Source organism: Nerophis ophidion, linkage group LG20 (assembly GCF_033978795.1).
Source record: "Nerophis ophidion isolate RoL-2023_Sa linkage group LG20, RoL_Noph_v1.0, whole genome shotgun sequence".
NCBI lineage: Eukaryota > Metazoa > Chordata > Actinopteri > Syngnathiformes > Syngnathidae > Nerophis > Nerophis ophidion.
Genome location: NC_084630.1, coordinates 19,122,719 through 19,135,202, shown reverse-complemented (window position 1 = coordinate 19,135,202; position 12,484 = coordinate 19,122,719). Strand labels below are relative to the sequence as shown.

General features: G+C 39.4%; 1 protein-coding gene across 1 annotated transcript; it reads right to left on the bottom strand.

Moving 5' to 3' along the window:
- Positions 1-605: 605 nt before the first annotated feature.
- On the bottom strand, positions 606-12,279 carry cbx8b (chromobox homolog 8b). Its single transcript, XM_061880645.1, has 5 exons — positions 11,999-12,279; positions 11,878-11,921; positions 11,575-11,640; positions 11,403-11,469; positions 606-2,263 (listed from the first exon to the last, which is right to left on the bottom strand). The coding sequence occupies exons 1-5, from the start codon at positions 12,065-12,067 to the stop codon at positions 1,544-1,546; spliced, it is 966 nt and encodes a 321-aa protein (XP_061736629.1). The 5' UTR covers positions 12,068-12,279; the 3' UTR covers positions 606-1,543.
- Between the last annotated feature and the right edge of the window lie 205 nt (positions 12,280-12,484).

Here is a 12,484-nt window from a genome sequence, read left to right as displayed (position 1 = left end):
TGAAAACAAATGATAAATGTATGATTTATCCTGTTATATCTCACATTTCATATTGTGTTTTGGAAAAAAGGTTGTCATAAACGTTACTTAATTAATTAAAATAATACAAGCGAAAACTAATTTGTATGCATTTGGAAATGTTTTCAGTTATAAACATTTATTCACTTTCTTCTGTCCTTCATGGATTCAAACGTTACCGCTGCCGGTATTTTATTCTGTATTTTTATTGTAATATTTTTAGAATGTTTGTTCTATTTTTGGCCAAAGTAAGACAAAGAAGACAATCTAAATGTGTCTTTACTTTCTAGTTTTAATGCCATGATTTTATATTCCAGCCTGTGTGTGCACACATTTTCCTCCATGTGGCCCCTGAGCTAAAATGAGTTTGACACCCAAGGTCTAATTTGTTGTGTATGCAGAGGAAGCAACACGTGGGTTTGATCGAGATGTCTAAGCACTGTTAACTAAATAATCCAAATACACTTCCATCCTTTTCCCAGGGTTTGTGCCTTTCCGGGTTCCGTATTTTTTTTTTTTTTACATTACTTGGGGACATCACCTGACATTGACCTTTGACTCTAAAAAAAAAGACAAACCATAAGGAATTTGTAACTGAAAGCATGAAATGTTTCGTTTATTGGAAATCCTGTCCAAACTGGTGTAAAACTGCAGTTAGTAAGGTGTTTAGTCAGGCCTGAACACATGTTAGGGCATTTATTTGAGGTGGCCATGCATGCAGTAGCAACTCATGTAGACAGGGGGCACTGATATGCAGGGCATGTCAAGGCAAGACAGCGCAAAGGCCTGCTACGTTTCTAAATAGTCTTATTTTCACTTGTTTTTTTAGTAAATCTATTGAATTTTATATTAATTTTCTTGACTCATTTTGTAAATGAACTAGCTCTTATTTATCAGTGAATTATTAATGGTACTTTTATTGTACATAAGGACACCCCATTGATATGTTTAAAAACAATGATTCTTTTTTCCCCCCATAATTGATGCAGTTTGGGTCTGAACATTTCAAATAATTATTCTGAACCAAAGACGGAATGGAAAAAGCAATGTGATTGTTATATGTTGATTTTACAAATGTGGACCCCGACTTAAATAAGTTGAAAAACTTATTGGGGTGTTACCATTTAGTGGTCAATTGTACGGAATATGTACTGTACTGTGCAATCAACTAATAAAAGTTTCAATCAAGTTCAATCAATTTCAAAAAAAGCATGTCTAACAGGACCTGCAATATTTTTGACTAATAAACATTAAACTGTATGTACCGTACACATTTGCACTTTTTTTTTTACACCAGGAGTGTCCAAAGTATAGCCTCATAGCTCAATTTGTGTAATCATTTCAGATGATCAAAAATTTAATTCAATATATTTTGAGGGATTGCACTAATGTGCTTTGTCATCTACGACAAATCTTGGACGTTTTGTTTAAATAGTTTATATTGCTTTTAGCATCTTTAGTGTACACAATGTATCCTTTGACGGAAACAGTATGGACACCCCCAAATATTCTTAATTATTCAAAGTCACCTGTTGTCCTTAAAAAAGCCTTTGGAGCTGCTGCTCTCCTTAATGGTGACGGTCAGGAAGTTGGCGGTCACGTCCGTCACGAGGACATGTTCCATGCTGCACAGAGCAGGCCGCCAGGTCTCTTGGTCCGAGTCGTGGTCAAGCCGGGTTGGAGAAGGCCTTTCCGGGAAGTGAGGTTTCTCCACGGGTGGGAATTGCTGCTTGGAGCCGGAGCAGGTCTTAGTCCTGTGCGGGTCTGAGTAAAGCTGCTTGTAGGATCCCCCCTCTGTTGTTCCCCGGTGATGTGAATGGTGGTGGAGGTGATTATGTCGATGGTGTTTATGACAATGGTTCTTCTTGTATTGGTGGTACACCAACCTCATATTGTCACTGTTGTGAAGTTTTAGCAGTTTGTGAGAGCTGTGGCTTGCATGGTCCTTGTTTTTTCTCTCAGGGAGCTTAGGCTTTAGGCCTCTCCTTTTGGCTGTAAGGCCTCCGGTGTTGGTTTGCCGCAGGGCTTGCTGATGGTGCTCATAGGTCAGGTCTGGTGCTCCTAAATGCACGCAGTCAGGTCCTCCGTTAACAGTGCTTGATGGGAAAATGGTGGGAACGACAGCTCGCAGGCCCTCTCTGGTCCTCGGGACTAGGACAGGCTCTGGGGTGGGGTAGGTGATGTGCACGCCACGCACGGACTCACTTGGAAACTCATGAGGCTTGACGCCGCTTTTAGCCTGGGCCTGTTCCAAAATTATGCAAATGAGAAAGAAAACCATTAGTAACACAAGTATCCCTGAATGTTAACAGTTTTTGTTCCCTCCGATAAAAGCTTGCTCGTGTTTGAGCGGCATGCCTAACAATTTGAGTTTTACTAAAAAAAAAAAAAAAAAGGAGAAAATTAAACCCGTGAGAACACTTCTATTCATCCATTTTCTACCGCATGTCCCTTATGCGTTAAAATGGCTCCTATGCAGCTATGAGCTTGACTTGACCTCATTTAGGAAACATGTGTTGAGGTCACGTGACAGGAAGTGTCAGGTAAAGCAGCTCATTTCCAAAAAGCTATTTTTTTTGCCATTTGAAAATGATTTTAAAGCCATTTAAAATTTAAACCGACTTTGCCATTTTAGTGCTACCAAATTATGATGAAAAAAAAAGAAATCTGATTAATCCCACTGTTGAATTTACCCGTAGAACTCGTCACATGTTCTTAATCGCTTGCATAATTTAACTTGAAACAGACCCTAATATTTGGACAGCAATGACCTGAATATATATACATATATATATATATATATATATATATATATATATATATATATATATATATATATATATATATATATATATATATATATATATATATATATATATATATATATATATATATATATATATATATATATATATATATATATATATATATATATATATATATATATATATATATATATATATATATATATATATATATACACACACACATTAATATATATAAATATATATAAATATATATATATATAAATATATATACAGTGGGGCAAAAAAGTATTTAGTCAGCCACCGATTGTGGAAATTGTCCCACTTAAAATGATGACAGAGGTCTGTAATTTTCATCATAGGTACACTTCAACTGTGAGAGACAGAATGTGAAAAAAAAATCACATTGTACGAATTTTTAAATTATCTATTTGTAAATTATGGTAGAAAATAAGTATTTGGTCAATAACAAAAATTAAACCTAATACTTTGTAATATAACCTTAGTTGGCAATAACACAGGTCAAACGATTACTATAGGTCTTCACCAGGTTTGCACACACAGTAGCTGGTATTTTGGCCCAGTCCTCTATATAGATCTTCTCGAGAGCAGTGATGTTTTGGGGCTGTCGCCGAGCAACACAGACTTTCAACTCCCTCCACAGATTTTCTATGGGGTTGAGGTCCGGAGACTGGCTAGGCCACTCCAGGACTTTCAAATGCTTCTTACGGAGCCGCTCCTTCATTGCCCGGGCGGTGTGTTTGGGATCACTGTCATGCTGGAAGACTCAGCCACGTTTCATCTTCAAAGCTCTCACTGATGGAAGGACGTTTTGGTTCAAAATCTCACGATACATTGTCCCATTCATTCTTTCCTTAACACGGAACAGTCGTCCTGTCCCCTTAGCAGAAAAAATCCCCAAAGCATGATGTTTCCAGCCCCATGCTTCACAGTAGATATGGTGTTCTTAGGATGCAACTCTGTATTCTTCTTCCTCCAAACACGAGTTGAGATTATACCAAAAAGTTCTATTTTGGTTTCATCTGACCACATGACATTCTCCCAATCCTCTGCTGTATTATACATGTGCTCTCTGGCAAACTTCAGACGGGCCTGGACATGCACTGGCTTAAGCAGGGGGACACGTCTGGCACTACAGGATTTGATTACCTGTCGACGTAGTGTGTTACTGATGGTAAACTTTGTTACTTTGGTCCCAGCTCTCTGCAGGTCATTCACCAGGTCCCCTCGTGTGGTTCTGGGATTTTTGCTCACCGTTCTCATGATCATTTTGACCCCACGGGATGAGATCTTGCGTGGAGCCCAAGATCGAGGGAGATTATCAGTGGTGTTGTATGTCTTCCATTTTCTGATAATTGCTCCCACAGTTGATTTTTTCACACCAAGCTGCTTACCTATTGTAGATTTACTCTTTCCAGTCTGGTGCAGGTCTAAAATTATTTTCCTGGTGTCCTTCGACAGCTCTTTGGTCTTGGCCATAGTGGAGTTTGGAGTCTGACTGTTTGAGGATGTGGACAGGTGTCTTTTATACAGATAACGAGTTCAAACAGGTTACATAAAGACAGGTAACGAGTGGAGGACAGAAGAGCTTCTTAAAGAAGTTGTTACAGGTCTGTGAGAGCCAGAGATATTCCTTGCTTGAAGTGACCAAATACTTATTTTCCACCATCCATCCATTTTCTACCGCTTATTCCCTTTTGGGGTTGCGGGGGGCGCTGGCGCCTATCTCAGCTACACCATAATTTACAAATAAATTCTTTAAAATTCCTAGTGTGAATTCCTGGATTTTTATTCACTTTCTATCTCTCACAGTTGAAGTGTACCTATGATGAAAATTACAGAGTTCTGTCATCATTTTAAGTGGGAGAACTTGCAAAATCGGTGGCTGACTAAATACTTTTTGGAGGGAGCTGAAAGTCTGTGTTACTCAGCGACAGCCCATAAACCTGACTGATCTATAGAAGATCTGTGTGGAGGAGTGGGCCAAAACCCCTCCTGCAGTCTGTGCGAACCTGCTGAAGAACTACAGGAAACTTTTGACCACTGTATTTGCAAACAAAGGCTACTCTACCAAATATTAATGTTGGTGTTCAAATACTTATTTTCAGCTTTATCACACAAATAAATTGTTAAAAAATCATAGATTGTGATTTCTGGATTTTTCTTTTTAGGATATCTCTCATACAGCGGACATGCACCTACCGTGAAAATTTCAGACCCCTCCATGATTTCCAAGTGGGAGAACTTGCAAAATAGCAGGGTGTTCAAATACTTACTTTCTTGACTATATATATATACTATATATATATATATATATATATATATATATATATATATATATATATATATATATATATATATATATATATATACACACACACACACACACACACACACACACACACATTTATACACACATACATACACATATATATATATTACACACACACACGATTATGCAATATTTTGTGGTTAATTGCATGACTTTACTATTCAATGCTACAAAAACATTGTAATGGAACGCCTGGTGGGAGATATTTGGAAGAAACACTAATAAGTCACCAAATAAATGTCACTTTTTCCAGTTATTTTGAATAAATATCTGTTAACAGGTTTGTGATTCTAAGTACAAGAATTCGGAGTTTGTTTCCGAATAAGGCATAGGCTATATTAACTATGCATTTTGACATAAATAACTTGTATCCAAGGTTATTTTCACTTCAGTCACAAACGGGCTGAGACCTTACATTTGCAACAAAGGCCACTTGAAAGCTTGAAAAGTGCAATTAAGTGCAGTCACAGAGCTGTAAAACGGACAATTAGACGACCAAGTTCCTTTCGGGACCGAGCGTTCACCTCTGAACTTCCCCTGACCCTGCTCACCACACACATGCGGCTATTCAGAACGAGATACACCTTCAGTCCACTCACACCGCAGTTGGAGTAACTACATCTAATGATTTTAAAGTTATATTATTACTTTTTGCATGTCTTGGTGGCGTTGTGTCTTCTAATCTATCTGACCTATCTAAAGTCCTCGGGCACCGGCCTTAACTTTGCGTTGCCACTTATAAGTGCTATGTCAGAGGTCTGCAACCTCCGGCTCTTTAAAGCTGCCATAATGGCTCCCTGGAGCTTTTTCAAAAATGTTGGAAAATGAAATAAAAAAGATTCAGAAAAAATATATTTTTGATTCAATAAGGTTTTTGTAGGAGAACATCATGACACAAACCTCCCTGATTGTTAGAAATCCGACTGTTTATACTAAACATGGTTCTATGAGAGCGCCGTTTTGTCCTACTAATTTTGGTGGTCCTTGAACTCGCCGTAGTTTGTTTACATACATAACATTCTTCAACGTTGCCAGAGAAAGACATTTTATACCACTAATTCTTTGTCTCATTTTGTCTACCAAACTTTTTATACTTTGTTCATGTTATTGACTTGTGTTGAGGGCTTATCACGCATATTTGTTCAGTACATGACTGTAAGCTAATCGATGCTAACATGCTACTTAGGCTAGCTGTATGTACATATTGCATCATTATGCCTCACTAGTAGGTATATTGGAGTTAATTTAATTTTCTTTACTTATGACCTCTGTGTATTTAATTTATATCTGCACTTCTCATGACATTTTATCTTTATGTAATATTGGATGCATGTCTGATAGTTGGTGCACCGTGTTGTTCCAGACAACAGCAAACATAACCCAGCTTGCAAAGATTATTATAATTCCATTAAAAGAGACAGTTTACCGTTTACTTTAAGTTGGACACACACATCTATACCTTTGGCCATTCTAAGTCAGTAATTTAGAGGAGCTATCTCACCTTCTGAGTAGCCTACGTTTTAATAATATTCTCCAATGTTGTAAAAATGTGTAGAATAAATTTTATAATTCAACATATCTGTCAATGAAGATTTGTGCCAGCGACACGTGGTCATTTTGATAGTAGGCTAATATAGACACTTATATCATGTGTCAAATTCATTATATCACTTATAGAAGGCTTTTAATTTTTTGCGGCTCCAGACAGATTTTATTTTTTGTATTTTGGTCCAATATGGCTCTTTCATCATTTTGGGTTGCTGACCACTGTGCTATGTTGAATTGAATTGAAGTGAAATATTTATTTCAAACCTGCACGGTACCACTAAACACAGTTTTGTTTTTTTTATTTATATTTTGGCAGAGATATTTATGCAAGCTTGAAAAGGGGTTGGATGAAGCAAATGCTTATAAATAGCCCAACCCCTCTCACTAATTCCACATTTAACATAAATAATTTAATACAAGAACAATACTCTATAAACAAAAACAAGAAAAACTCCTGTACACTAACAATACTATGAGACGAGACAAGACGAGACAAAACACACACACGGGCCCAAACACTCTCTGACCATACACCTCTCTCCCATCGCTGTGTGCTGAGGGCATCACTCTCTTTCCTCCTCGTACTTCTTCAGTACTTCTTTTTTAAACAGTGTTTTGAATTGATTCGTGTTAGAACACGTTTTTAACTTGTCCCCTAAGTTGTTCCACAGAGTGACTCCACGCACTGAAATGCACATTGATTTTAAAGTGGTTCGAAATTTAGGCAAATATAATTTGTTGTTTCCTCTTAAACGGTAATTATGGTGATCATATCTATCATGGAATAGGTTCTGTATATTGGATGGTAGAGAGTTTTGGGATGCCCTAAACATAATTTGAGCAGTTTTAAAGTTGATCACATTGATCAGTTTAAGTTGCTTTAAAGGCCTACTGAAACCCACTACTACCGACCACGCAGTCTGATAGTTTATGTATCAATGATGAAATATTAACATTGCAACACATGCCAATACGGTCTTTTTAGTTGACTAAATTGCAATTTTAAATTTCCCCAGAGTTTCGTCTTGAAAACGTTGTGTAATGATGACGTGTACGCAAGACGTCACAGGTTTTTAGGAAACATGAGCGCTGCACACACACACAGCTAAAAGTCGTCTGCTTTAACCGCATATTTACACAGTATTTTGGAGATCTGTGTTGCTGAATCTTTTGCAATTTGTTCAATTAATATTGGAGAAGTCACAGTAGAAAGATGGAGGTGGGAAGCTTTAGCCTTTAGCCACACAAACACATGGTGATTCCTTGTTTAAAATTCCCGGAGGTGAAACTTTACTATGGATCAGAGCGCGGTCAAGCGAACATGAATCAAGACGGAATGTCAACCAACAGGTTTAGGTGAGAAAATTGTGGTAAAAAGTCGCTTTTTACCGGTAATCAGCTGAGCTTGTGCCGTCCATACAGCTGCGTCAAGACACCCGTGGAGACACACCTCCGACTATCAGGTACTGTTAAACTCACTAAAACACAATAGAAAGATAAGGGATTTCCCAGAATTATCCTAGTAAATGTGTCTAACAACTGAATCCGTCCCAATGCAATCGCGTTTTTTTTTTTGTTTAGTTTTTTCTAGTCCATCGCTATCAATATCCTCAAACACGAATCTTTCATCCTCGCTCAAATTAATGGGGAAATTGTCGTTTTCTCGGTCCGAATAGCACTTTTTCTTGGAGGCTCACATTAAAATCAATGTGAATATGTGAGAAGCCCCCATACTTGTTAGGTCATCATCTGCGACTTCCGGTAAAGGCACGGCTTTTTTGTCAGCACCAAAAGTTGCGAACTTTATCGTGGATGTTCTCTACTAAATCCTTTCAGCAAAAATATGGCAATATCGTGAAATGATCAAGTATGACAAATAGAATGGACCTGCTATCCCCGTTTAAAAATAAGAAAATCTCATTTCAGTAGGCCTTTAAGTCCATAAATAGTGGATTTGAATGATGTCTATAGTGAACATTGGACACAATCCTGATGTCAATCAAGTTTGACGACAAGCGGTAGAAAAAATGGATGGATTGACACTTTGACGTACATCATGGGTTTCAAACTCCGGCCCATGGGCCAAATTTGGCCCGCCGTGTGATTTCATTTGGCCCTTGAGGTAATATCAAATTAAGATTAGAGCTAGCCAGCCGATATCATACAGGGGCGGTGCCGCTGTAACAACACATTTGCCAACCCTCCCGAATTTCACTGCCCCTCCCGTAAATCTCCCGGGGCAATAATTCTTCCGAATTTCTCCCGATTTCCATTCGGACTACAATATTGGGGGCGTGCCTCGAAGGCACTGCCTTTAGCGTCCTCTACAACTTGTTGTCACGTCCGCTTTTCCGCCATAGAAACAATGTGCCGGCCCAGCCACTTAATATCTGCGGCATTAACACACACGAATGAATGCAATGCATACTTGGTCAACAGCCATACAGGTCACACTGGGGGTGGCCGTATAAACGACTTTAACACTGTTACAAATATGCGCCACACTGTGAAGCCACACCAAACAAGAATGACAAACACATTTCGGGAGAACATCTGCACCGTAACACACGTAATACCCAGAACCCATTGCAGCACTAACTCTGCCGGGATGCGAAAATATATACCCCCCCCCTCCAATTTTTATTTAAATTTTATTTGATATGCCATTGATATTTTTAAATCATTATTCATAGATTTATTGGAAACACTAAATTGGCCCGAGTGTGCATGTTGCCTCTCTATCTGTGTTGGCCCTGTGATAAGGTGGCGACTTGTCCAGGGTGTACGCTGCCTTCTGCCTGAATGCAGCTGAGATAGGCTGCAGAGACCCCAGTAGGGACAAGCGGTATGGCTGGATGGTAGGGGTGTAACGGTACATGTATTTGTATTGAACCGTTTCGGTACGGGGGTTTCGGTTCGGTGCAGAGTTGTACCGAACGAGTTTCCAGACGGACATATTAAGTAGCATAAACAATAATCTAAATGCTGGACATTTGAGAAATTTGAGAAACTCTGCCCTGACAGCCCCGCAAAAGAGGACATGTCCGGTAAAAAGAGGACGTATGGTCTGTCTATCCTAGCCCGATCGCTGCTAGCACCGGACATGTCCTCTTTTGCTAGCATGCTAGCAGCAACCGGGCTGGGATAGACAGACCATACGTCCTCTATTCATCGGACATGTCCTCTTTTGCGGGGCTGTCAGGGCAGAGTTTCTTAAATGCCTCAAATGTCCAGCATTTTGAGTTATGGTTGCGTGTATTGACAATGTACGTTCAGGGTTAAAAACAAAACACATTGTGCGCGCAACAGCAGCATTCGTGAGGGCGGGGCAGAGACAGAGAGCGAGAGAGTTATGATAAACGCGCATGCGTCTCCAGGCTCTGCTTTTTATCCATTTATTTATCAGATTTTATTTTTTATTATCTATAGCAGGGGTGTCAAAAGTGTGCCCCGGAGGCCATTTGGGGCCCACAGCTAAAGGTTTTAAAGGCCCACGGCAAATTCTAAAAATACTATTAAAATAAACAAAAACATAAAAGTAAATTTAAAAAAGCTTGAAGGTTAAATGTAATTTGGAAAAAGTTGCAATGTTGACTAATAAAACAAAGCTGTTTTTTTTTTCTTTCAAACAGTCATTGCTGAAAACATAATATTGAATCAAAATCAATGTTATTATGAATTATTGTCCTAGCCAAGGTTCCCATTACTTCACATTGAATATTCCACTAAGAAAAATATTTTTGGTGGAAGATTTTGCAAATTTGGTGAATAAATAACCAAAAAAATTTACATTTTCTTGTTTTCTTACTGTACCGAAAATGAACTGAACCGAGACCTCTAAATCGAGGTACGTACCGAACCGGAATTTTTGTGTACTGTTACACCCCTACTGGATGGATAATTTTATGGATAATGGATGATTCAAAAAATCCTCGGCTGTCCCCTGCAATCCCTGAAGGACTTGCACAACTCCCGTTGCCTCAACAGAGCAAAACACATTACCAAGGACAGCACACACCCTGGCTTCCACCTGTTCGTCTTGCTACCATGAGGCAGGCGCTACAGGTGCATCAGAGCCAGAACAAACAGGCTCAGAGACAGCTTCTTTCCCAAAGCTGTCACCATGTTGCACTCTAACTTATAATAATAATAATAATCCACCCCTATACAATATAATGCCCTAAAACCCTACTGTGCAACACTACCCTTCGAGTGCAATACGTTGGTCACTGATTGTTATTTATTACTTCGGTACTCCTGTCTTGCTCTCTATATTGTACAGTATTTGTATTTTGTACTTCTATAGTGTTTTGTATATTGTACAGAATTGCTTATTATTTTATTGGATAGTAGTATGTTTATTTCAATTGTTAGTTTTTCCTTTTTACCCCTTACGTCATTTATTTCACCCCATATTTGTTCCCACTACCGCACCTTAAGTTGGAGTAATAAAGTTCATTCTATTCTAATTTGAAACTCGACTTTGCATGTCACTATAAAGTTGTATAAGCCTTGCTTGTTCAATATTCAATGCAAAACTTTTTGGGATCCCTCTTAAAAGGTTCATTTGTTCAACGTTGGCCCGCGGCTTTGTTCCATTTTAAATTTTGGCCCACTCTGTATTTGAGTTTGACACCCCTGACGTACATGATCAACCTTGCCGTCCTAAAAAAAAAATTAAAAATAATAAAATAAAACCAAACTTCGTGCACGTTTACCTTGAGAAGAAAAGTCCTGGGTTTCGGTCCTCTCTTTTTGGGCCCGCTCAGCTCCCGTTCGCGCTCTCTGTGTCGGGGAAAAATGTCAGCCGAGCAAAGTGCGCCGTGACGGCGTGTGAGTGTATAACGTTCTGACGCGACGGTACATTTTTTTTTTTTTTGTATTGATTACCTCTCCTCAAAAGCGGCGAACAGGCGGGAGTCTAGAATGTTCTCCTCCGGCTCCCACGTGCTGTACCTGCGTAGGAGGAAGCGTGGCGTTAGCGTAAGAAGCTTGCACTGTACAGTACACTGGCTGAGTTAGTGTACTGCACTGTACACTTACTAAGTTAGTGTACTGCACTGTACCTTATCTAAGTTAGTATACTGCACTGTACACTAGCTAAGTTAGTATACTGCGCTGTACACTAAGTTAGTGTACAGTATGTAAGTAAGTGTACTGCACTGTACACTAGCTATGTGTTAGCGTACTCACTTGGGAGACCAGCCCTTCCACTTGACAAGGTACTCAATCCTCCCCTGTTCGTGCGGTCACACGGTAAAGAAACGGAAGTTATTATTTTTTTTTGTCATAAATCCGTTGGTGGCACATTTACCTTCCGTATCCTGCGTTTGAGGATGAACTCGGCGGCGAACACCCTCTCCCCGACGGCGGACAGCTCCATGTTGACTCCGCCGTTAGCCTGCTAGCGTTAGCGGGGCAAAACAGCAGCCGCGCCGAACTCCCGGGCAGACCATAATACTCTCCGAGCGGGGAACGGACGTCGACGTGCTTTTTGGCAGCGTTGCCAGGGGCAACGCCGTCGGTGGACCCGCTACGACGACGCCCATTGGCTGCGCCGTTGCTACGTAGGGCGAACACGTATTCGCTGGGGACACAGGCCAAGGGGCGTGGTCATTTGCAAGCCCCGCCTCTTTTTTTAAGTGCCGGGTGGGGAAAAAAGCTTAAAAAAGACAGCGAGGGGGTTAATTACTTTTAATGTGGTTATTTATAATAATAATTACTGAATGTGTAACAAAATATACGGAACATTTTTTTTAACACACATGCTTTTTTATTTTAAATTAATTTATTAATCAAT